At 38.6% G+C, this 26809-nt stretch overlaps 2 protein-coding genes across 8 annotated transcripts in view; one reads left to right on the top strand and one right to left on the bottom strand.

The window, feature by feature from the left end:
* Positions 1–12344, bottom strand: part of LOC121415820 (neuronal acetylcholine receptor subunit alpha-9-like) — a 33597-nt gene extending 21253 nt beyond the window's left edge. Inside the window, exons 1-2 of one of the 3 annotated variants that reach the window (XM_041609160.1) lie at positions 12113–12344; positions 11318–11448 (exon numbers count right to left, since the gene is read on the bottom strand). In XM_041609160.1, coding sequence (XP_041465094.1) covers positions 11318–11414 — 97 coding nt within the window. In that variant the 5' untranslated portion in view covers positions 11415–11448; positions 12113–12344. Of the gene's footprint in view, positions 1–11317; positions 11449–12112 lie in introns of those variants that run through there. The other 2 variants (XM_041609161.1, XM_041609162.1) reach the window with 2 other exon arrangements.
* LOC121415819 (probable ATP-dependent RNA helicase DDX59) overlaps positions 1–26809 on the top strand; it is a 46440-nt gene that overhangs the window by 1435 nt on the left and 18196 nt on the right. For 3 of the 5 annotated variants that reach the window (XR_005970062.1, XR_005970063.1, XM_041609158.1), the window contains exons 1-3: positions 18906–19132; positions 22796–23605; positions 26129–26296. Coding sequence is in view for 3 of the 5 variants with exons in the window: in XM_041609158.1 (XP_041465092.1) it covers positions 22799–23605; positions 26129–26296 (975 nt within the window). In the remaining 2 variants the exon portion in view is untranslated. Of the gene's footprint in view, positions 1–18904; positions 19133–22795; positions 23606–26128; positions 26297–26809 lie in introns of those variants that run through there. The other 2 variants (XM_041609156.1, XM_041609157.1) reach the window with 2 other exon arrangements.

Raw genomic sequence — 26809 nt, 5'->3', positions numbered from 1 at the left:
AATTCACAAAAATGGTAATTACATGGGCACATTTCTCCTGGATTCTCGTAAACAGCATTATCCGGTCGAGCCATGTCGGCCAGCGCAGCTGAATAATCGTATTCATGGATGCAATGACATAGCGCGTGCAACAGAATGATCAACTTTTTTAACGTGCATGATAATGAGGCATTGCAAATTTAGGCCAGTGTTGCCAGGTCTAAGCTGAAGAAAAAGGCACTCCAAAATCCCCAAATTTGACTATATGTCCCCAAATTTTTCAAGTCACAAAAATTTCTGAAAAAGTGAGGACATTTATCATGGTTATTGCCCAAATCTCGTTGATATTTATGTGCTCGTTGGTTCACAACATACATAGCAGATTTTTTTTGGTAGGGGGGTTCGATGCAAAGTAGACTGGCAACTCTGACACTGAAAGGTACAACCAACTAAGTTTAATGTAATGAATACATCAGAATTGCGTAGGATGTACATTTTACCATCTACAGTAGATCGTATACTAGTATCATCATCATATTACTGAAAAATAACGAACCCTTGTCATCAAAACCTACAAAAATCCCCTAAAATGCATGAAAAATCCCAAAATCTATTCTCTCCCCAAAGGCTTCTTAAAATCCCAAAATTGTCAAAATTTGGGGATGGAAATCCCAAATCCCCAAATGGCAACACTGATTTAGGCCTGTCCGCTGCAACCGATAGATGGCGCACCGTATTGTGAATCACACTGTGACAGAGATCTGGGGCCCGTTTCATAAAGAGTTGCAACTGTTGTAACTTTGCCATTACGGCAACTACCATGGCAACCTTGATTCTGATTGGCTGCTGAGCCCTGTTACCATGGTAGTTGCCATAATGGCAAAGTTGCAACAGTTGTAAGTCCTTTATGAAACGGGCCCCTGATCTCAGTAAGCTTTCGAAGGGAGCGCACGGTGAATGGAATCCACCGATCTTAAAGCCTGGTCACTCCGCCCGAGCGTTGTTGGAGCTGTCGTGGAGCGGAGAGAAAAAAGTCATCACCGCTTGCTACCGTTCACCATTTTCGATTTCGATTTTTTGGGGGGGTTTTCTTTCGATTTTTGATGTCGATTTTTTCCCCCAATTTTGAGAGCGAAATTCGACCCTCTTTCCCTACCGCTCCAACAACGCTCCAACATTGCTCGGGCGGTGTGACCACGCCCAGGCGCGGATCCATGGGGGGGGGCCGAGGGGGCCTCGGCCCCCCCCCTTCGGCGAAAAAAAAAAGAGAGGAAAAGGGGGAAAGAAAAAAGAAAAAGAGAGAGAGGAGAGGGGGAAAAGAAGAGGGGGAGAGAGAGGAAGAGGGGGAAGGAAGAAGAGGGGAAAAAGAGAGAGGAAAGGGGGAAAGAAAAGAAGAAAAAGGGAAGAGGGGGAAGGAAGGGAAGGAAAAGAGAGAGGAAAAGGGGAAAGAAAGAGAAGGAAAAAGAGAGGGAAAGGAAAAGGAGAAAAAAAAGAGAGGGGAAGAGGGGAAAGGAAGAGAAGAAAAGGAGAGAGAGGAAAAAGAGGAAAGAAAGGAGGAAGAGAAGAAAAGAAAGGGGGAGAGAGAGGGAGGAAAGAAGAGAAGAAAAAAAGAGGGGAAAGAAAAGAAGAAGGGAAAGAAAAAAAGAAAAAGAGGGGAAAGAAAGAGAAAAAAGAGGAAGAGGGGGAAGGAAGAGAAGAAAAAGGGAGGGGGAGGGAGAAGAAAAAAAAGAGGAAGAGGGGGAAGAGAGAGGAAAAAGAAAAAAAGGAAAGAGAGGAAGAGGGAAGAAAGAAGAGGAAAAAAGAGAGAGAAGGGGGAAGAAAAGGGGAAAGGAAGAGAAGAAAAGGGAGGGGGAGAGGGGGAAAAAGAGGAAGAGGGGAAAGAAAAGGAGAGAGGGGAAGAGGGAGGAAAGAAAAAAAGAGAGGGGAAAGAAAAGAAGAAAAAAGGAGAAAAGAAGAGGGGAAAGAAAGAGAAAAAAGAGGAAGAGGGGAAGGAAGAGAAGAAAAGGAGGGGAGGGGGAGAAAAAAAGAGGAAGAGGGTGAAAATAGAGAGGAAAAGGAAAAAAAGAAGAAAGAGGAAGAGGGAAGAAAGGAGAGAAGAAAAAAGAAAGAGAGAAAGGGGAAAGAAGAGAAGAAAAGGGGAGACGAAGAGGGAAAGGACGAGAAGAAAAAAAAGAGGAAGAGGAGGAAAGAAAATGATGTTCGAACCAAAAGGGCGCTGAAATGATGTTCGAAGGAATGTCAAAATGCTGTTCGAACTGGGGGCAGAATTGATGTTTGAACGGGGGGGGGGCGAATTAATGTTCGACGTAGGGGCGCCAAATTGATGTTGGAACTGGGGGGGGGGTCAAAGTGATACTCGAGCTAGGGGGGGGCGAAATGGTATTCGAACTAGGGGCGCCAAATTGATGTTGGACCTACATGTAGGGGCGCCGAATCGATATTCGAACTAGGAGGGCGCCGAAATGATGTTCGAAGGGATGCCAAAATGATGTTCGAACTGGGGGCCGAATTGATGTTCGAACGGAGGGGGGGGGGGCCGAAGTGATGATCGACCTACATGTAGGGGCGCCAAATTAATATTCAACTAGGGGCGCCAAATTGATGTTGGACCTACATGTAGGGGCGCCGAATTGATATTCGAACTAGGAGGGCGCCGAAATGATGTTCGAAGTGGGGCGCCAAATTGATACTCGAACTAGGGAGGGGGCCGAATCGATGTTCGAGGTAGGGGGCACCAAATGATACTCAAACTAGGGGGGCGAAATGATATTCGAACTAGGGAAGGCAAATTGAGTTCGAAGGAATGCCAAAATGATGTTCGAACTGGGGGCCGAATTGATGTTCGAACGGGGGGGGGGCAAATTGATGATCGACCTACATGTAGGGGCGCCGAACTGATATTCAAACTAGGAGGGCGCCGAAATGATGTTAGAAGTGGGGGCGCCAAATTGATACTTGAACTAGGGAGGGGCCGAATCGATGTTCGAGGTAGGGGGCGCCAAATTGATACTCAAACTAGGGGGCGCAAAATTAATACTCGAGCTAGAGGGGGCGAAATGATATTCGAAGGGGGGGGGGCCAAATTAATGATCGACCTACATGTAGGGGCGCCGAACTGATATTCGAACTAGGAGGGCGCCGAAATGTTCGAAGTGGGGGCGCCAAATTGATACTTGAACTAGGGAGGGGGCCGAATCGATGTTCGAGGTAGGGGGCGCCAAATTGATACTCAAACTAGGGGGCGCAAAATTAATACTCGAGCTAAGGGGGCGAAATGATATTCGAAGGGGGGGCCAAATTAATGATCGACCTACATGTAGGGGCGCCGAACTGATATTCGAACTAGGAGGGCGCCGAAATGATGTTCGAAGTGGGGGCGCCAAATTGATACTTGAACTAGGGAGGGGGCCGAATCGATGTTCGAGGTAGGGGGCGCCAAATTGATACTCAAACTAGGGGGCGCCGAATTGATGTTCTAACTAGGGGGGCGCAAAATTAATACTCGAGCTAGGGGGGCGAAATGATATTCAAGGGGGGGGGCCAAATAAATGATCGACCTACATGTAGGGGCGCCGAACTGATATTCGAACTAGGAGGGCGCCGAAATGATGTTCGAAGTGGGGGCGCCAAATTGATACTCGATCTGGGGAGGGGGGCCGAATCGATGTTCGAGCTAGGGGGGCGCCTATGATACTCAAACTAGGGGGCGCCGAATTGCTGTTCTAACTAGGGGGGCGCAAAACTAATACTCGAGCTAGGGGGGCGAAATGATATTCGAAGAGGGGGCCAAATTAATGATCGAACTAGGGGGGCGCAAAATTGATACTCGAGCTAGGGGGGATGATATTCGAACTAGGGAAGGCAAATTGAGTTTGAAGGGATGCCAAAATGATGTTCGAAGGGGGGGGGGCAAATTGATGATCGACCTACAGGTAGGGGCGCCGAACTGATATTCGAACTGCCGCCTTGTTGTTGGCTCATTGTTCCATATATTGAAAGTTTGAAATGTCTTGGCCCTGAGGTTTTTAGGCATGGCCTTGGGGATTGATGCCTTGGAGATTAAAGCCTTGGCCTTGGAGGTTTGAGCCTTGACTACAACACTGATGGACATATTGATAGATATTATTTACAGAAATTTTGAAGTTTACTTGCAAGCACTAAGAAATAAATGTTCAGAATTGAACCCCGAAGGGTTGATGCAAAATCAGCACCCTATGGGTTAAAAAAATTGAACCCCTGATTTGGGGTTAAAAAATTGAACCCTGCGGTTGGGGTTCATTTTTGCACCCTGCGGGTTCAAAATTGCACCCATAGGGGTTCAATTTGAAATTTAGGGGTGCAGTTTTGAACCCGCAGGGTGCAAAAATGAACCCCAACCGCAGGGTTCAATCTTTAAACCCCAAATCAGGGGTTCAATTTTTGAACACATTGGGTGCTGATTTTGCAAGAACCTTTCGGGGTTCAATTTTGAACCTTTATTTTTTAGTGTGCAATATGTAAAAGGATAAATGATACTTTCATTGTAATGGTGAAAGTTTCGGATGCGTTTTTTATTTTTTGACGAATCGTCAAATACTCAAATAACTGAAATAACTCTATGGTTTATATCGTTCCTATATTTTTTGTTTCATGTAGTAATGCGTAAAAGACAGCTATATACAGTTGATGATACGACACCTTTTCTTTTCTAACCTACAGTGGGAAATCACGTTTTATTTTTTTAAACGAATTCCACTGAAAATATTACGTGGATTTACTCAGGTCTAAACTGCATTGCTATCATTTACATTTATTGTTACATCTTGAAATAGTTGATGTATACAAGATACATGGGACCTTGGAATTCATGTTTCACTAGTATTGTATGAAAGAGAGAGATAAGAACTTATCGTCCAAAATGATGCGAACTTAAGAGCATTGTTTTCATATTTATAAAGACACTGACAATAAAGTATGTTTTTACAGTAATTTATCTTTAGTATCTTATATTCTTTTTATATACACCGTTTACACGCATTTTGTTTCTTTTGAAAATCTATTTGGAGTATATAAAATTTGAGCAAGATTATAAGATGCATAACCTTTTGATACTTTATATGATTGTTGCAAGAGCGGAAGAGCCAATGTTTGCTGATTAGGATTGACAAGACAACTCAATGTTTTGAATGGAATTCAAGCGAATAACAAAAGATTATATAATATATCCAAACACTTACAGATCAAAGTAGGCAGTGCACTCCCAATTAGTAAATGCTGAGTGCTGACTACTGAATCTACCTCACCTTTATAATTAAAAAAAATGTAAATTTATATCTTTTTCAAGAATATCTTACCCAAAATAAAATATTAATTTTCTTTCATGCAGAATATACAATTTAGTTATTGCACTACCAGTTTTCATACGCGGCGATACAGGGGCGTCATCCCCATAAGATTTTTCAACCCCTGAAGCAAAAAGTAGAAAAGAAAAAAATAATGGGAGTACCCACAAGAACGAAGAATGCCTACAATGCAAGAGAGGTTTCTGTGGAACTAGACATTACCCATTCGGCAATGGGAGTCAATATTTCGGAACGATTATTACTTGACTTGAAATTAGGGCCCCCTAAGAAATCCTGGATCCGCGCCTGGATCCCGCTCACATAATTCTAGCAGGGCCTACTCTGATGAGAAGTTAAACGAATTGAAAGCATCAAATGGTTAAAATAGAAATCGCTCGAGTTTCCCGCTCGCATCGATTATTTGTTAAAGTGATATTACATTTATTCATGAACAAATCATTATAAAACCATTATTCAATTGCATCTTCTTCATGCATAGGCGGATCCAGGTGGGGACCCGAGGGGCCCGGACCCCCTATTGGTAGAGCAAAAAGGGGGGGGGAGAAAGAAAAAGGAAGAAAAAGAAAAAAGAAAAGGAGGAAGACGAATGAATAAAATAAGATGAGAGGAAGACTTGGAAAAAATATTTTATGTCACTATATAAAATTTTCGCTCGCGCTTCGCGCTCGCATTGGCTGTTAAGTGATCAAAATATCTTGTTCAACACGGAGCTTGAATATCAAGTTTGGAAGTCAGTATACAAAACATATTTCTCCTTGGAAATCGAACTTTCATTAATTTTTGTGATTTACATATTGATTTTTAAAAAGTGCTCTGTAAAAATGATAGTTTTATGGTCTGAATATTAACATTTTCCAATTGCGCTGCGCGTTCGCGAATTTGATTTATCAGGTACCTATTATTTTCATGTATTCCATAAAGTTTTCAAAATATCCCTTTTCAGGTCTGATTGTCAAAACGCATCAGCTAGCGCTGCTATGCTTGCATTTTTGATTGGCAGGTTATGTATGTCTCAATATTGATTGTATAACAAACTACTTAAAATCCCCTTTTCATGACAGTTTATCAAAAATTTCTGCTCGCGATTTGCGCTCGCATTAATGGTTAAAAATATATCAACTAATTAATGATGCATCCTATTCATGAATAAAAAGGTGCTTGAAATGTTCAGTGTTCAGGCCATAATATCATCAGATTCCGCTCCCTCATTATGCATTAATACTAAGATATCAATTTAATAATTAAATTGTCACTTTTGTTTTATCTCGCGCTTAGCAAGATGAATAGGAAGATATATAGTCATCATATTCATATGATAACATGTCCTAAGGATGTCAAGGTCCTATGTCTCAAAATTAAAGTAATAATGAAACATATCAGCTCTTTATCAAGTGCGATTTATATCCACCTTACAAGTTTCCTACAAAGTGTTTGAAATATCAGATCGGAATATCAAATATTTTAAGCTCGCGCTTCGCGCTCGCTTTTATTTTCATGATAAAAGATTGTTTAGAATGCCTAGATTCTAGGTGTAAATCTGAAACACGCGCGCGCATTTTCATTCAGTTATCCAGTTTCAGATCACAATATCGAAAAATTCTGCTCGCCCTTTGTGCTCGTATTAGGAAGATCCCTTTCTCATCCCTTTCATGATTTACAAAACACGAATAGAGTTTCCCGTTCAAGGTCGAAATCTCGATTTTTTTTACGCTCGCACTTCGCGCTCGCATAATTTGATTGTGAAATATGTAATGTCTTCATGGCTAAATGCAAGCAGTCCTTAAAAGGCACTTTTCGATCAGTTCAAAACGCACTTCGCGCTCGCATCATATAGCTATCTTGTTCATGATTACAAAAACTGATTAAAGTTTTCCATTCTTTATGTAGAAATGTCAAAAATTTTGAGCTCGCGCTTCGCGCACGTATTTATTTGATTGTGAAATATGTAATGTCTTCATGGCAAAATGCAAGCAGTCCTTAAAAGGCACTTTTCGATCAGTTCAAAACGTGTACAAGCATTTTCTGCTTGCGCTTTGCGCTCGCATTATTAATGTAGGAAGATCCCCTCTTACTCATCTTTTTCATGATTTAGGAAACATGAATAGAGTGTCCCGTTCTAGGTCTAAATCTAGAATTTTTCCGCTCGCACTTCGCGCTCGCATCAATTGATTTGATTTATTGTTTTCTTCTGCATCCATAACATTCGTATAATACATTTTTCACAACATAAAAAACATAATTATGTTAGCACTTTTGGCATGAATCATAAATAATGAGTACTAAAAAAATAATTCCAGGCAAAAATGATTAACTATATGATATTCACAATTTGCAGGAGGATTGTCATCATAAGCAGATTGCTTGAAAAAATGACAATCCCAAACTTATACTAATTGAATTAATACATTTATAAAGCAGAATTGGCATATATTTTCAAATACGAAACATGAATTCATGCAATGTTATAGTATGAAGATGAAGATGATAAAGCTAAGGGTGACGGTGATATGATGATGTTGATGATGATTATGATGATGATGATGGCCATGGAGATGATGGTGGTCATGATGAAGATATTGGTAATGACTAAATCGAAGGAGGAATAAATTCACGATAAAAAGGATATGACACAAAAATTTTACTTCAAATATTCTGATAATAACATAGATTTAACGTTTGCCTTAAATGAGTGAAGAGACGAAGATTGTTTTACAGACTCTGCTGGTAGAGAGTTACACAAATCTGGACCATGGTGCCTTATGGATTTCTGCTTAATAAGCAGTTTGGGGTTGATTAAATGGAAATTTGAAGTTACGGGTAGGGTATGAATGAATAGATGTATTCAGAGAATAAAAATTGTGGAATGAAGGTAGGTGGGAGCATGTTATTTACGTACTTAAACATAAGAAGTAAACTTTGAAGTGTATTTATGTCAAATACTGCATTAGAGTCTTTAGTTTATGGAATAATGGATTTGTGTGTGATAAATATTGGGAATCAGTACAGATTCGAATCGCTTTTTCTGTAATTAAGTAAATTGTATTAAAGTTTTCCATTCTTTATGTAGAAATGTCAAAAATTTTCAGCTCGCGCTTCGCACTCGCATTATTTGATTAATGAAATATGTAATGTCTTCATGTCTAAATGCAAGCAAGTCCTTAAAAGGCACTTTTCGATCAGTTCAAAACGTATACAAACATTTTCTGCTCGCGCTTTGCACTCGCATTACTCATCTTTTTCATGATTTAGGAAACATGAATAGAGTGTCCCGTTTTAGGTCTAAAACTACAATTTTTCCGCTCGCACTTCGCGCTCGCATCAATTGTTTAGTTATACTGTATAGCTATCCTGTTCATGATTACAAAAACTGATTATTAATTTTTCCATTCTTTATGTAGAAATGTCAAAAATTTTCAGCTCGCGCTTCGCGCTCGCATTATTTGATTAATGAAATATGTAATGTCTTCGTGTCTAAATGCAAGCAGTCCTTAAAAGGCACTTTTCGATCAGTTCAAAACGTAAACAAACATTTTCTGCTCGCGCTTTGCGCTCGCATTACTCATCTTTTTCATGATTTAGGAAACATGAATAGAGTGTCCCGTTCTAGGTCTAAATCTAGAATTTTTCCGCTCGCACTTTGCGCTCGCATCAATTGTTTAGTTATACTGTATAGCTATCCTGTTCATGATTACAAAAACTGATTAAAGTTTTCCATTCTTTATGTAGAAATGTCAAAAATTTTCAGCTCGCGCTTCGCGCTCGCATTATTTGATTGTTGAAATCTTTAACGTCTTCATGGCTAACTGTATGCAGTCTTTAACAGGACTGGTAGGCCTACCTTTCCAATCAGTTCAAAACGTATATCAAAAAATTATACTCGCGCTTCGCGTTCGCAGTATTGCAGGCACATCTTTTTTCAGAATGTTCAAATTTTAGGAAAAAATACATACAATTTCATAAAAAAAATTGCTCGCGCTTCGCGCGGTCATTATAAAATAAGGATTATGATATTATACATTTATGTTGATTTAGAGAATAAAGCTAAGAGGTGACTTATAGGACTACCCCCTTCAAAGAAACAAACGAAAAAAACATCTTCGAGCGGCCGATCGGGAAAATGTGGCCCTTTATTGGCGAAGGCTGAATCCGCCCCTGATTCATGTGTTTATGAAATAAGATAATTCAACATGCATTTAAGGCACTTATGATTGCCTGGGGGAGGGAGGGGCCGCCATTGGCGGCGGAAGCCAAAAAATGTAGGGGGTGTGCACTTGAATTTTTGGGATGGACACAGGTACAAAATTGGACAAGCGCCCCCCAAAAAGGTTATCAACCTAAATTTTAGGAGTTGCTAAACCAAAAAGCAAAAAAAAAAAAAAAAAAAAGCCATCAACCTAGGGGGGGGGGACAACACACGTTTCAGGGGAGTCCACGTGAATTTAGGGGGAACCAGGAAAACAAATTGCCCAGCAAAAAAAAAAAAAAGTTTATCATAAACAAATTTAGTGGGGACCGTCCCCCGTCTAAAATTTAGGAGGGGACACGTCCCCCCCCCCCCGCTTCCGCCGCCTATGGGGGCCGCCATTTTTCCGAAAAGTACACAGGGGCGCCAAAATCAGGTCGAATTTGGGCCCCCCTCCCTTCGAAATCCTGGATCCGGGCCGTGTGACCAGGCCTTTACCATGATACACACCAAGGAAAAGGGGAGTAGGTGCAGAGCGAGTATTCGAGCATAGTTGTACCTTTCACTAGCCATCGCGCCTGCGCAGACCCGAAGCGTGTTTGCATGGGGTGCAAGTTTGAAAATCGCGTGTACTCTAGGTTCCCGTCATATACTTCATCTTCAAATGCTCGCAAAGATAAACCTGCTCGGCAATCATGGCAATGAACAATACTTTTTATTGTTTGTGTGTGTGGAAGAGTGTGCGTACGTGTAATGACAATAAAACTCTATTTTTATTTGTAAAATTGCTCGTAAATTTTGTTGAATATCCGGGCCCAGTGCGCAACTAATAATTGGGCAAAACAAATTTTTGGAGTATTTCATTTCTGATGTCTATTTCAAACAATAAAGTATGGATTAGGATGTGCAATAAATAGAGTTTAAAGGGTCTGGGAACCATCTGCGTAGAAATCGTATGTGTTGATCGGGTCTGTGCATGGACCCAAGTAAAAGATAAACAAGGCTGGATTATATTACAAGATATGAAAAAAAGTGAAAAGGACACACAAAAAACGTTTCAAAAACAGAACGTGACAGGACGGTACAAGAACAAGGCATGACAAAAAGTTATACAAACACAAGACATACGAAATAGTATAAGAACAGAAAAAATGAAATAAAAAAATACAATAAAACAAAGGACAAAAAACGAGTAAAAGAAAGAAGACAAAAAACAAATCTGCACAGGTAGAGCGAATGAAAAGAGGCGAGAAAAGAAGCGAGGTAAAGGCGGTGGGGGGGGGGGGGTTCAGGAAGAACGCGCTTCCAAATGAATTCGATATTATTATTATCTTTACGTTATTCTGAGCCTATCTCTATATGGCCTATATGCCCTATGCAGGAGCAAAGGTCGTGTCACCAGTTAAATTACCTTAATTTACATTAATTTTCTTTACCCAACGGTAGGTTAACAAACATTAAACGTTTGGTCATCATTGCTCAGCTGTGAAAACCGCCACAACTATATTAGGTAATAACTATTCGATGAAGACATAATAAAGTATTTTCTTGTTTGATATTACAAAATCCGCATGCAAGGTGACTATCGCTGCTAGTAACCAACAATTATGATTGAGTAAAGATTTCAAACAAAATAATTCAAATGGTCTTGACTATTTGGGCTTTGCTCAACAGTTATCAACCAACAGATCATTATATAATCAATATATATTTCCCCAAATTTGTGCAATTGTTTTATAATATTGTAAGTGTAAGTGAATACACCATTTTTTATGATTGATTGTAGATGTAGCATTGATAAAAGTAATGTTACCAATGATGTCTGCATCTGCATTGCTGGACGAACATTCAGAAGCACTTGTAAAAAAGAAGACGAGACAGACAATCGTGTGCACCGTTTCAGCTTTCATCTTTCTGCTTTACAAATTATTTGTTGCTTATCTCCTGAGAAGAGAAAAAGGGGAATTTATGATAATAATAATAATGATAATAATAACAACAATAACAATATGGTCCCTATGACGCAGCTATAAATTACATGTCCTCTACTATTCTACACTGGTTGTATCTGAGCCGCCATGTAGGCGCTAAAGCATTTAAGGAATAAATTCTACAAGGCAGCAGCGTATATAGGCAGGATTTTGTAAAGAAAAGGGGGGTTCAAGCTGAATAAAATGTTGACAACCCCCCCCCCCAAAAAAAAAGGTCTTCACCACCAATTTGAGGTTGTTTCCTACCCCCTCAAAAAAAAAAATAATAATAAAAGAAGACAAAAAGAGGTCTTATAAAAAGGGGTTGGTACTAAAAAAAAGGGGGTTGAACCCCTGTAACCACCCCTTCGCCTAGGCAAATTGTGGTACAATATGAGTAAATTTCTTGCTAATGGAAAAAAAAGATATGGCTGGGATTCGAACCCGCGTCCCTCCGATTGAAAGACGAGAGTCGCAATACCACGACACCCCATATTATCCCCTACTTATCACCCGACACGAAGAAAGGAGGGCAAAGAGAGAGAGAGGGGGGGGGGGGGGGGTATGGAATGGAAGTATTTCGCACTATCGTTTAAGATTATATATATTCTGAACACATATAGGGTTTCAATACTTACTGAAATACCAGTTGATGAGAAATATCATTGATGTCCTGAAGAGTTAAAACTGATTTTATTTACAAACACCGAGTATCCCAAACAGAATAAAATATGTCTCAATACCAACGGTACGTCGGAAGAAAAGGCTCGATTGGACCCAATTGCGTGTTTTCATATTCTGCATATGAATAATTTAAAACAAGTAACATATAGTTAGATAACTTTATGGCTTTACGGTCTAAAGAGTTATTACCTCGCAAAAATTAATTTCTTTCATGCTGCGTCACGGAATCCTTTTTATTCTAACAAACACTGTGCCAGGATATATTACAGTCGAAACAAGAAGAAGTTGTTACATCATTCTTTTTTTTCCTTCTAAATTCAACATGTTATACGGGTATTATAGAGTTACACGTCCCATATCTCATTTTTGCACTCTTGTTCCTCCTTTATTATTTCCTCTCTCTCTTTTTATTAATTCCCCTCCTCTTTTTCACTTCTTGATCATTCACGAAGGGTTGTCGCCACTATATGAGCCCAATTTTACAGTGAACATGGTGAAAAATGATGTATGATGTTTATGAAATATCCAAGTATAAACCCCTCCAATGTTACAGTGTAAAGTCGCAATAGCGAAAGGAATTTACCATTAAAACAAAATTTAATAGGGTAAATTTCTGTCAAATTGCTGCGCGACTTTCCACCGTAACTTTCATGATTTACTGTAAATAAAAATGAGGATTTTTGTATTGTTTTTACCGTCAAATTAGGTCTTCCTTAAATTTCATCGCAAAATTATTGTTTCGCTGTTATTTCCTGGTAAAAAATACGGCAATTTTCAACAGTATATAATAGGCTCAGTCTGTGAAACTATGACCCTCAGTAAGAGTTGTGCGTACTAAATTTTATTTATATACAGATTGTGTATAACCATGGACCTACTAGGTCCATGGTATAACTAATACATCATGAAAAAAAAACTTCAAACATAATACAGCAAGGTGTTTGTTAGTCTCGAAAGACCTGTTTTCCTCTTGGAATGATTTAGGCCTATATAGGACTGCATTTTCAGATCGTTAAAACGACAGAATTGAACATATTATATAACTTCAAAGTTGATCTAGTTTACGATTCTCGGGGTGGCGTCAGGGATTTTCGATGGGGAGGAGGGCCTAAAAATGACTTCATTGTTTTCATCATTGTATATGGATATTGTAGAATTACACTATCCTAGAGTAGCATTTTCTTGACTTTCTTCCTTTTTCTTCCCTTCTTACCATTTTCCTTTTTTTTTCTTCATTTATTATTCTCACTCTGTTAGAGAAATCATAAAGGTCAACCCTGTCCCCTTTGGCGTAGTTCGTTCCAGTGCATTTCCAGCTGAAAATTTGTAAGGTTTTATTTATGGGGTGAATTGATTACAAAAATTTTCAAGACCCATCATGTGATCCATACCTCATCGAACACGCATTTTTTTTTTGGTATTAAGTGACCTGAATCCTGGCTCTTTCCCAATCTCATTCCTCTCTTTTTTTTAATGTCAACCCCTTTCAACCCATTTTCTTCATCTGAACAATATTCCTTCTCCTTTTTTACTCCCCCCCCCCCCGGCCCTCCTGCTCTTTTTTCCCCTTCTTCAACTTTCGAATTGTCGAAGGTTGCTGCTGCTTTAGCCTCTTGTCGAGGCCCTGTCGGCTGCCTTCCGAGCGAATATGGCGAAGCAAGCTAAGGGATTTAGCGAAGCAGCCAGGCCTAATTCGCTTCGCTCGGAAAGCGGCCGCCAGGGCCTCGACAAGAGGCTATAGGTCAATCCACCTGTGATAACTTTATTCAGTGTCTCCTGCAGCCATTCCCAAGCTTAAGAAAATGTTTAATGCAAGGCGAGAAAAAAAACTTTGGTCTTTATGCGGGTAGAGCAATTAAAAAGAAGACACAGGCAGTAGTGGCACTAAATAATTGCTATAGTTGGGGCAAGTGGAGTATGAGGTGGCTATCATATACGTATTACACACATCTCCTCCTCATTTACACAGATGTACTTGCTGGGGCAAATAGTAGGCTGCGGAATTACATATTTAAAAAACATTAACCGGCTGGATCATAATTACTTTAATCACACAATGGATACACTTTTACAAGGCCAAAATCTAGGAATTTTTTAAGGCAAAAAAAGCACGTTCAAATTATGGTGGTAAAAGAAAGCAAAGGAAAATTGATATATCATAATTAATTTCAGTGGCAAATGCAGGGCATCCACATAAATTGTCAGCAAAATCTGGAAGCCGTATAAGAGTATGTGAGGGGCTACCAGCATCATTTGATCTCATTACATGTGGGCTATAGTATATTCCAGGAACAATTAGGATGGAAATATTTATGGTAGTGAGAAAAAATAATTTGACCACGCAACGTAGATCTATGTTTAAGGAATTTTTCACCCGAGGCCATTTTTAATACAATTTCGCATAAAATAGTGCACGAAAACGGTATATTCATAAATGAGGACCCCAACTACATTAATCTGATGTATTTTGTATGATATCAAATTCGTCCTTCTCTCATTCTGCACTTAATTGTCTTTCCAAATTTGTGTTACAAGAGGAGCCCATGGTTTTGCAATGAATTTAATTACTGCGTCATTGGAATCCGATTTCATTCATAACACTGCATGCCTTACTTTGGCTTGGGCTTCGGCGCAACTCAAAATTTATCTCAGTAAAGAATAAACCTACAATACCCCCATAAATATGGTTGTTTTGGAGAACATATTTCAGCTCCGAAATCGAAATTTCATCATATTGTTTGATTTACAAATTGATCTCTAATAAGTATTCTTTAAAAAAAACTGTAAGTATTATGGTCTGAATATTAACATTTTTTGCTCGCGTTGCGCGCTTGCAAAATTTGATTTGTCAGGTATCTATATCATTTTCGTGTTCTCAAAGTATCCCTATTCATGTCTGATCGTCAAAACCTATCAGCTATAGCGCTGCAAGCTGCATTTCTATTGGTGAGTTATGTATATCATCTCAATATCAATATCAAACTACTTAAAATCCCCAGTTCATGACAGTTCATCAAAATTTCGGCTCACGATTGCGCTCACCCTAATTGTAAAAATATATTAACTCATGCATTCTATTCATAACTACAAAGGTTCTTGAAATGTTCAGTTTTCAGGCCATAATGTTAACAAATTTCGCTCCCTCATTAGGATAATTAGATTAATGAATAAGATTTTAACTTCAAAATTAAATGATCCCTTTTTTCAGATTAGAATATCGGCAAGTTTCATCTCGTGCTTAGGAAGATAAATAGGAAGATAGTCATCATTTTCATATGATGAAGACATGAATGTCTCGTTCCTATGTCAAAATCATTAAAGTATCAACTCTTTATTAAGTGCAATCCATATCCATCTAACAATTTTCCTATAAACATGACAAAGTGCTTGAAATGTAGAGCTAAAATTGACACTTTTTTTCAGAACTGAATATCCAATATTTTAAGCTCGCTCACTTTATTGATTTTCATGAAAAATATATCATTTAGAATGCCCGGTTTCTAGTTCCCAATCTGTAACACGCGCACGCATGTCTTTTAAGATATGCAGCTTGCATGTTTTTATATGTTCAGAACTTTAGATCATTATCCAGTTTCAGAATCAAAACAGATCTGTTCTGATTCTGAAACTGGATAATGATCTAAAGTTCTGAACATAAAAGAAACTCCAACCCCAAGAACCTTCTGATCTGGAGACTCTCCAGCCTTGATCCCCTAGCAAACTGGAGTCTCCAACTTAATGTGCGCCAAACGCACATCAAGAGGGCGAAGTAGGACTCGCTAGTTGCTCTCTTACTATCTCAGGCTAATTTTTTAATATTATGTTGGCACTAGTGGCGTAATGAGCCAAAAAATTTCAGGGGGGCTAGATAAATGGTGTATCGCGTAAAATTAATAAAAAGTTGCAAGCGAGCGAAGCGAGCAAGCAATATTGATTTTTTTTTAATCCAACTTTGTGATAGACTTTGACATCATATTGAAAATTATATCATATTTCTTCCTTTTCTCTTTCTTTCTCTCTTTCGTTTTTGGTCGTTATTTTTTTTTAATTATAAATATATATTTATATAATATATATATTTTTTTTTTTTTGGGGGGGGAGTTTACGCCTTAGGATGGTACTAAGTAATTAACAAGTCATGAATCAAATCATACACAAAGGTCATTGAAGGGCCCATCATGCGAGCTAGCTAGTTCGCACTTGTTAAATTTACGGGTACGAGAACGCGCGGAATATCGGCTTGGATATGAAAATTTGAGTTAGTTTAAAAAGGCGATTAATGTGTTTGGGCGGGAGAAAGATAGTTTTAAGCAGGAGATAACACATCTTAAGTGGGAAACACAGGGCCTGGGTGGGAGATATTAAATCTCGTGCGGGAGAACGGGAGATTTTGCGAAAATGGGCTTTCGCGGGTGGGAGATATCCCGCCGAAAGCGGGAGTATTGGAGTCTCTGTTGGAATATTACCATTTTTTGTTCGCGCTTTGCGCTCGCATTATCAATGTAGGAAGATCCCAAATTACTCATTCTTTTCATGATTTACAAAACATGAAAAAATGTCCCGTTTTTAGGTCTAAATATGGAAGTTTTCCGCACGCGCTTCGCGCTCGCATCAATTGTTTAGTTTTATACTTATCCTGTTCCCCGGTCCGGTTCATGACTATTAAAAGTGCTTAGAATTTCAATTCTTTAGGTAGAACTGTCAACAATTTTCAGCTCGCGCTTCGCGCTCGCATTATTTGATTGTATTATGTAACGTCTTCATGGGTAACTGCAAGCAGTCCATAACTGGTTCCAGATCACAATGATATTAAAAAATGTTATAAAAAAAATGAACAAATATGCATATCGGATCAATCGCACCTCTTTGTAAGAGTAAAACAGGACCCTATTCTGAAACTGGATTATTTAGGAACGTTTTGAATTAAGAACAAGCTGTGTATATCTCAATAAACATGCATGTGCGTGTTTTGGATTTAAACCTAGAATCTAGGCATTCTACATTTTTTATCATGAAAATCAATAATGCAAGCGCAAAGCGCGAGCCGAAAATTTCAAGCACTGTGTAGGAAAATTATGAAGTAGGTATTTTATTGTATAGATTGTTTTTTTATTCTCCAAGTCTTCTCCTCCAGGCGCGGATCCAGGAGGGGGCCGAGCCGGCCCCGCCCCCCCCCCCCCCATTTTTTGACAACCTGCAGAAAAAAGTGTACTCTTTAACTTGATAGAAACTATGAAAAACAGAAAGAATAGTAAGAAAGAGTATATCATACCCATGATGGGTAATTTGCAGCCTCGTAACGGCCGGCCCGACCCCGAAAGGAAACAAGAAAAAGGTGAGGGGAAGAATTGGAAAATATACTTTATATCAAAATTTTCGCTCGCGCTTCGCGCTCGCGTTCCCTGTGTAATGAATCCCATTCAAGAGGATTAAATGGCTCTTATATATCCAGTTCTGAAATCAATTTTCACACAATATTTTAGCTCGCACATCCGAAGCTTTCATTATTTTGTCTGATTTACACAAATTGTTTATATGTATCAAAATTTTGTTTGATTTGTGAGTTACCTATCCTCTTTGGAAATTCTTACCAAAATTTGTCAAAATGCTCCTTTATCATGTCAGTATATCAAAAAATTAAGCTTGTGCTTCGCGCTCGCATTTGATAGTTTGAGACACACAGCTTGTTCTTTATTTGAATAAAAACGCACTTAGACTGTCCAGTTTTCAGGTCGGAATATCATAATATACTCTCATTATTTAATTGGTGATACTTTTATCCTCTTCATTAATCACTAAAAACTGTCCTAATTGAGTCCCTTTTCACTTTGTCATAGTAAAATTTCGGCTCGCGCTTCGCGCTTGCATTGTTGAGCTGGATACTGATCTTTTTTCATGATATAAAATCTCTTTAGAATCTTCAGGTCTAAGGACAAAAAATATCAAAGAATTTGAGCTCGCACTTCGCGCTCGCATTATATATTAAGACCACATGAGATACCTTATCTTGTTTATAACAGAATCTTTAGTCTTTAATTAGGACTACCCCCAGAAAAACCAACAAAAAAAATCAGATTACAGCGGTCAATCGAGAAAAATATTGATGAAAATATTTTCGCCCCCCCCCCCCCCCCTATTGGCGAAAGCTGGATCCCCCTGTCCTCATTATTCACTCTTAATTCTTCCTCCTCTTATTTTCCTTTTTCTTCTCCCTTTTATCCCCTCTTACCTTCTCTTTTTTCCCTTTTTTGTTTTCTTTCTCCCCTTTTTTTCTTTCCTTTTTTTTGCTCCGCCAATATAGGGAGGGAACCAGGCTCCCTGGATACGCCCATGTCCTCGCTGCCTGGTCTGGAAATGTGTCTCCTACAAACTGTTTCCCGGCGGCTACATACCCTCATACCCCGACTCGTCTCGTCGGGATCTTTTTTCTTTTAATGCTTTTTAGCCTTCATTCAGATAATATAGTTGGTAGTTTATGATCCCCATGTTATATTAGAAATTTGATAAGTAAAATGATACGATTTAATTATTGTCTATTTTCTGTTGTCTCTTCTAATCCAACATGGATATCTTTCCACTGTGTAAGTATCGGAAATTTTAATATTGCAGCTCGATATCGGCTCGATACTAGTATTTTTTCTTCGACATTTCTAGTCCCTTAACCCACACCATATACAATACGCGCAGCAGCGTATACAGTACATGTAAGCCTAGCCTACAGCAAGTCGCAACTGTGCAATGCTATGTTGTTAGTGTGTTTGCCTTGTATTATTTTATTGTTTTGTTTGTTAAGCTTTATAAGTTATATAAGTTGAAAATATTGTAATTTTACTTTGATTATGAAAAATGATCCAGAGCAACGAACGTGTCTTGCTACCATATCCATGCCCTCTCTCTAAGACTACGTTCGTTGATCTAAAACGTAAAGAAAAGATAGGTAAGAGGCGCAGGCAGAGCGTCGAGCGGAGCCGGAGGTGAGTTTAAAATGTGGAATATTTGTAAATTTGAAAAATTGATCTGTGTGCTCTTTAATATTTGAAAAATTGGTCTGTGTGCTCTTGAATTTGACCCTGGTCTTTCTAAAGTTAGGCCAGATCAATAGAATCTAGACTCTACTTTATATTTAAAAGTATATTAAAAAAGGGAAGTGCGAATTACGTTGTCCATGTATTACGATTTGTGTTAGGGTCTAGGCCAGGCTAAGCAGTCGGTAGTCGAGTCGCGTCGGTACCTCGGGCGAAGCACTTGTTCACTGCTACCATCCTGCCTGTGGGGAATCTTCAGGTAGGACTATGTCTATGGTATGCCAATGTTGTACAGAGCACACACTTTAAAAAATCATTAAAATATCACTTTTGTGACCAAAATTACTAATTTCCATACAGTTGCAATTTATTTTACATTGTCATAGTAACTTGGGAATAATTTTTGTATTTACTAGAGCGCTCAAAAACTTGAATTTTGGCCATATTTTTGTGCACGCCCTCTATTGGTGGAAAGTAATATGGCAAGAATTTTTTCATTTTTTGATCTCTATTTTTGATTAAGAAAGAAAATTATTTAAAGTGTCAAATTTAAATAAGAGCCAAGTTGTATGAATAATAGGTGTAATGGAAACTGTCAGTGTAAAAAAATCAGGCATTTGCCCCAAACAAAAAGAGAAAATAAGCCAAACATTGCCATCCTTATTTTGCCACACATGGAGATATAACTGAGAACAAGGTTATATTATAACCTTGTTCATTGAATGAGTGGGGCGAAGTATGTTCGTGCAGGCTCCACTCCACTTCACTACCGCTACACTACGCCTCCACCTACCCGAAATTCGGGACGGTGAACTCGATCGGATATTCAGAGATGGGGTCAAAACAAGGTTTACTGTGAATTAAAGAAAAAAATATAACGAGAAAGAAGAAAATAGCTTTATTTCTTACTCTTCACCCTTGTTTACTTTAGTTTAGATAATCCGTGTCCATCCGCGGTTATCCTCACAATTTGTGATTTTGGGCCAGTAGCACAAAATTATTTCACGTATTATTCACGGCTGATTTCAAAACATCGCACGCGATTGGTCGCAGGCCAAACAGCATAAATATGGATGGCTCAGAAAATACTAAAAATATTCTAAGAGTTTGAACTGAACTGAAGTGGTTTCCCTGGATAGATTATTGTTATCTATTTTGGTAAATTATACTAGAATTCTATCAGAAAAGATTAGGATGCAAGATTTAATAGCTATAGCCTAGTCTATACCCACTTGTTCACTGCAACCACCCTGCCTGTAGGGAATCTACATGTAACGTTACATCATACAACACACATTTAAAAAAAAAATCATTAAGATATCACTTTTTGTAACCCCAAATATTCATTTCTATACAGAACTTTGCATTTTATTTTTCAATAGTAACTTATGGATCATTTTTGTATCCCCCGGAGCACTAAAAGACTTTAATTTTAGGCATAATTTTGTGTAGGCCCTCTATAATTGTTGAAAAGTAAATTGCAAAAAATTGTCATTTATCTAGAAAAAAAATAAAAAGAATTAATTTACTGAACAGTTAAGTTATGATTATGAAAAGATGTAATTGCAACTGATAGTGTCAAAAGAATATCAAGCATTTGTCCCCAAGAACAAGAGAAAATAAGCTGAACATTGCCAATCTTATTTCCTTCCACAGGGAATAGTAAACAGAAAACAAAGTTATATCATAACCTTGTTCATTGAATGAGTGCCTATCCGTACTACAGGGCATGTCATTGAACTCCTGTTTTACCCACAGTTTAAATGTCCAGAAATTATTATTTTAGAGTGCTGAAAGAAGCCCTGTAGACTCTGAATAAGTCAGTCTTTCATAAGTCCAATAATCGCTTATAAACTCAAATCATTCTGTCAGACCAGAATGTGAAAAACATGTTAATAACATCTTCCCAGTCAAATTTTCACATTAGTTGAACAGATTTCTGTTGTCCAAAGATGGGAAAAGGCTCAACCACTAAGGCAGAGTCAAGGTCTGCATTCCTAGATTTCCTTGGTAGTTTGTAGGGGTTGAATTCATTCAAGTCCATTCAAATGGTCTTGGATGTCATATTGATTTATCTCAATGTACCTTTTCACTGACCTTTGATGTTTTTCCCATTTGTGTTGTAATCTATGAAAGAGTATGACCAGCTATCCAAAAACCAGTAGTAAGTCAACGGGGAAGGTTCTCTGCAAATAGACAAAAAAGTGATTTGGTCTTCAAAAAGCAAAAAAAAAGAATATTTCGAAAAATAGCTTTTTTGATGTAGGCCTAATTCTTCTTCATCATACTGTAAAAATTTCAATTTGTGAAAAAAGTGAAGAATTGTGGAAGTGTCGCCTTTCGCCATGCAATCAGAGGGTTGTGTGTTCGAATCCCACCACAGCTTATCGTCCTTTGGCAAGGCGTTAATCCACACTCTCCACCCAGGTGTTAAATGGGTACCCGGTAGGATGCGAAAGCCTATGTAGTATGCTTTACAATTGAACTCTTGTTGGAATGCTCCCCAGGGAGTGGGAAAAGTGCATACATTGTGTGTTGGCATGCCAGGATCCAATGACCAGGGAAGTTTGCAATGTAAAGCACTTAGAAACAATGTGTAATAAGTGCTATATAAATGTAATTATTATTATTATAAAGAATAACAAGCAAGATACAAGAGCTCCTTGATACTCGTTTTTGCGTATTGCTAGGAAGTTTCATTGAGATTGCACAGTGTGCATATCCCATGATGCTTGCTAAACTGCAAACATTGTGTTATCGTTATTTTGAGAAGCTCCTGCTTCAGTTTCTTCTGCATTCAATCAAGACCTTATATTGTTAATCAATTTTGACAAGATATCATTGAAAAGCTTAGGATATGCTTTGTCAAACTCAATAAAAATTTAAAAATTCATTTTGGGCAACGTAGTGTTCGTCTTTGGGTGGATGTTCGCATATGCCCTTTTGAAAGTTTGCTTTGCCCTAAAATTACTGAAATTTAAGGCCTCTAGTTTCCAACTAAATCAAAACACATTAAAAAAATATTGACAATTGGTGCAAAAAGATTTGAAATGTGAATTTTCATCAATTCTGGGGGAAGATTTAACTTAAACCATAACAAAAAGTGGTCAAAACGCTCTTGAAAATAATCATTATGACTCAGGTTACTCAGGTCTCAGTTTAACATGAAAAAAAGGTAATCTTGATAATAATGATTTAGATATTGATGAAATCTGCCCAGGGACCAAAATCCTCTCTTAATTCCCTATTCAATTGGATCACTTTCATGAAATTTGCTTTATTAGTTCAAGCACATCGGCTAGTTGAAAGTTTGGGGCTACACCAATTTTCGCTATTGATTTTCACTAGCATTATTGCAGATTTGCAGTTGAAATTTTTTTTATATAAAATTGAGAATTCAAACTTGCTCAAATAGAGACACATTTCATAATCCAGGCAAAAGCGAAGCTTTTCATAGTGTAATTTTCTTGAAAGGTTCATTTATTCTATTAATAATTTTTATTGAATTTATCCTTCCATTTGTTACATCCAAAGTAGGTGTACACCTACATTGTATGTAAAAGTTATTTATGTTGTGACAGATTTTTAATAAATTCTTCTTGTTTATTACAGAACATGAATTTCATACCAAGAGCCTTGGCGAAAAAGCCTGCAAAGAGAAATGTGCCAATAGTGAAGAAAAAGGGGGCAAACTTAACTCAGAATGCATCTACCTCATGTCAAGCAGCAGCCCGGGTCCCAGCTGCCAATTTTCCAAGTGTAGAAATCAGAGAACCTCCAGGAAGAGATGATGATAAGGGCACCAGTGGGATATCATTGACCAGTGACCAACAGGATGATGGTATTTCAGAAGGCAGCAAGTGCATGAATCAAGCACTAACTGTTGATCTCCTTCCTAGTGTTGATGACTCAAAAAACCCTGAACCAGTCCAGGCTTGTGGATCGCCGTCTTCTAAAGGTGTCACATTAAGGAATGAAAGTGATGAAATTTTCACTGAGAATTCAGAGAGGACACCAAATGAGTCACACAAAGACAAACTTCAAAGGCTTCAGGAGTTGAGTGATCGAATATCAAGTCGAGCCACTGTCATGGAAGGACACCAAGACACGATGTTTGGAGAGGCCTTACATGTACCTCATGCCAAACTATCGTCTGACCGAGCTGAGTATGAGGAAACATTGTTGATCCAGGATGTACAACATGGTGTCCAAGAGGAAGAGAACCCTGAAAGCGATGAGGAGCCTCCACCCATTGTATCCTTCAGCAAGAACCAGCGTTGGCCAGACGAGGATGAGCCAGTCTGTGTGGTGTGTGGGAAGTATGGGGAGTATATATGCGATCAGACTGAAGCAGATGTATGCAGTCTAGAGTGTAAGGCGAAGAACTTGATCAGGAGAGGAATTCAACCCACTATTCCCCAGGTAAAGTCTACTTTTAGTCATTTACTCTCTTTTACTCTCTCTGTCAGCCCCTCTGTCTCACTTTTTCTGTCATGCTTTTTCAATACCTTACTGTCTTCGTCATTTTTTTTCTCACTCTTGGACTCTCCCTCTCTGTCTGTCTCTCTCTCCCTGTCTCTTTCTCACTCTTACTTTCTTTTTCTCTCTCCTTTTCAATACCGGTATCTAATTATCATTACATTTTCTCTCACTTCCCATATAATCTATTCCATCATTGCCATTTGATAATCAAACATTTAATAAAATCATGGGGATATAATAATAATGATATGTCCATTTATATAGCACAGTTACTATGTGCATATACTCAACTGCACTTTGATACTTGGTATTATATTATTACCCGGCTGTAGCTAAGCCGCCATATTAATAGGCGCTAAAGCGTTCAAGGAATAAATCCTACCGGGTACCCATTCATCTCATCTGGGCAGAGAGCAGCACAATGTGGATAAATTTCTTGCTGAAGGAAATTAGGTCATGACTGGGATTCGAACCCACAGCCCTCTGTTTCAAAGTCTGGAGAGTAATCCACTGGGCCACAACGCTCCACACATACAGTCGTCCTCAAAATTATTCATACCCTTGTTGATATTTGTGATTTTTCATGTTTGTGATGAAATAAATGCATTTTATCAAGTTTCTCTATGATTTATGTGTGACCTACTAGTGAAAGAATGACAACAATGCACAATTCAAGAAATTTCTCTTTTCAGGGGTATTTTATTCATAGATATTCAAACAATGTCATGTTCAAAATTATTCATACCCTAAGTTTTCTGAGTCCAATGTCTTTCATTAATAGTCGATAGCATAGCCTTTGTTCTTTACGACTGCTTCTAGACGATTCCTGTAAGTGTCCACAAGCTTCCTGCACGTCTCCTGCGGGATGTTGGCCCATTCTTCCTTGGCATAGGCCTCAAGCTGGGTCAGGTTGGTCGGGTTCCTAGCCATCACTCTGACTTTCAGGTTTCGTCACAAGTTCTCGATCGGATTCAGGTCAGGACTCTGACTTGGCCATTCTAGGACGTTGACATCATGGTCCTTGAACCATTTCTTCACCAACTTGGCGGTATGCTTTGGGTCATTGTCTTGTTGGTACTTCCAGTTGGGGCCAAGCTGGAGTTTTCCGGCAGATTCCTTCAAGTTCTCATCAAGGATTTGGATGTAATCCTCCTTTTTCATGATTCCTTTGACTCTAACGAGGTTCCCTTTGCCACTGGAAGAGAAACATCCCCATAGCATTATGTGCCCACCACCATGCTTGACGGTTGGCACAGTGTTCTTTGGATTGTATGCTTCCCCTTTCTTCCTCCAGACGTATTCAACATCCATATGGCCAAATAACTCCAACTTCGTCTCATCAGACCACAGGATGGTTGACCAAAAGCTTGGATTTTGCTTCAGATGACCTCTAGCAAAGGCCAGTCGAGCCTTCAGGTGTTTCTTCCTGAGCAACGGTGTCTTCCGAGGCCTGCGTCCATGGAGACCTCCTTTGTGCAAGACTCGCTCGATGGTGGACCGGGACACCTTCGTCCCTGACCGGTCAAGCGTTTCAAGTAGGGCCTTGGTTGTGGTCCGGGGGTTGTTGTTGACCTCTCTGCAGATTTTCCTGGCAAGTTTAGGGGACACCTTGCACTTCCTGCCACGCCCACTAAGGTTCTTCACAGTGCTGTACCTCTTGTGCTTCTTGATTACGCTCTGGACTGTTGCCACAGGGACGTCATACTGCTTTGAAATGGCCTTGTAACCTTTTCCCTCAATGTGGGCATTCACAAGACATTGCCGTAGGTCCTCACTGAGCTCCTTCTACTTGGCCATGATTATCAGAGACTGAGAATAACCAGAATGCTTTCCTCTATTTATACCCTTTTAGAAAGATGCTATTTTCCATCATTGTTCAATGGCTTGTTTAACAAAGAGGGTATTTAATTCATTGGAACATCTTGAAATAACTATAGAACAAAGAATAGCACATTCCCAGACAGTGAAAATAATGCGCATTGTCATAAAAGGACATTTTTGTTGAGGTATTGGCAAGGGTATGAATAATTCTGAACAAGTGCAAAAAATAACTTTCGACCATATCTATTATTATGCTAATGAAGACTTGCCAGCTCATATGTCAAATCATGCATAGCAACAAGCAGACAAAAGATACAAAGAAAGTTACATCATAATAGCTTTTACAAGTAAAGAATCTACAGAAGAATGTTTTACCACAAGGGTATGAATAATTTTGAGGACAACTGTACATGTACATGTACATGTACATGTAGTCGTTACCCGAGTGAAACAAAGTTTCCAGATTCCTAATCATTTCAACAATTTAATTCTCATACCTTGGAAATCATACCTTTGAAGAAGACATAAAATCATACCCGATGTATTATTAGTATTTGTCTTCTACTGCCTCACTCTTGAATTGGTCTACACCCACTTCGTCTACTTTGCGTTTGGTCTCATTCCAAATTCAACTTCAAACAGACTAAGAAGCCAGCAGATAATAATACCTGCATATCTGTCCAGGATACTGCTGCTGCTGCTGATGATGTGAATGATTCACCTGAGGAGGATGATAAACCATTCATTTACAGGGAACATCCAGACATCTCCGACCTCACAGCGGAAAGGGTGCAAGACATCCGCAATGAGGCAAGTGTATACTGTCATCTCATCCAATTCAGTTGACTTTATTATGCTTACAGTCTGAATTGAATTGCATGAAAATTTACCAATTAAATTACAAGTAACATCACATTTCACATCATGAAAACATTAATCGAAATCAATAGAAATCATTGGTTATTGGATAATTGTTCATATATATAAAGGGAGGAAAATAGATACTGATATTTATATTATGAAAGTGATCATAATGTCTGCCCTAAATGGTTAAATATGTGAATCAAAAGAAGCTTCTGCAAATGTTAATTCCACTATCATAATCAGTATTGGTGTATGTCATTTTTAGTGTCTTTTGATGTTTTGAAAATGTTGAGTATTTCAAATTGCATAATTTCAGGTGAATTATTTTCCATGAATACATCATAATATTATGAATGGAAGATTGGGAGTAGACAATTGTTGGAAAGGAAGTGTTCTAGTAATGGGACAGATGTAGAATGTCAGGTACAATACATACCTCAAATTGCCTATGTAAATTTC

The sequence above is a fragment of the Lytechinus variegatus genome, chromosome 5 (genome assembly GCF_018143015.1).
Source record: "Lytechinus variegatus isolate NC3 chromosome 5, Lvar_3.0, whole genome shotgun sequence".
Taxonomy (NCBI): domain Eukaryota; kingdom Metazoa; phylum Echinodermata; class Echinoidea; order Temnopleuroida; family Toxopneustidae; genus Lytechinus; species Lytechinus variegatus.
Note: the sequence above shows the minus strand (reverse complement) of the source record. Positions and strands in the feature narration are given on the sequence as shown.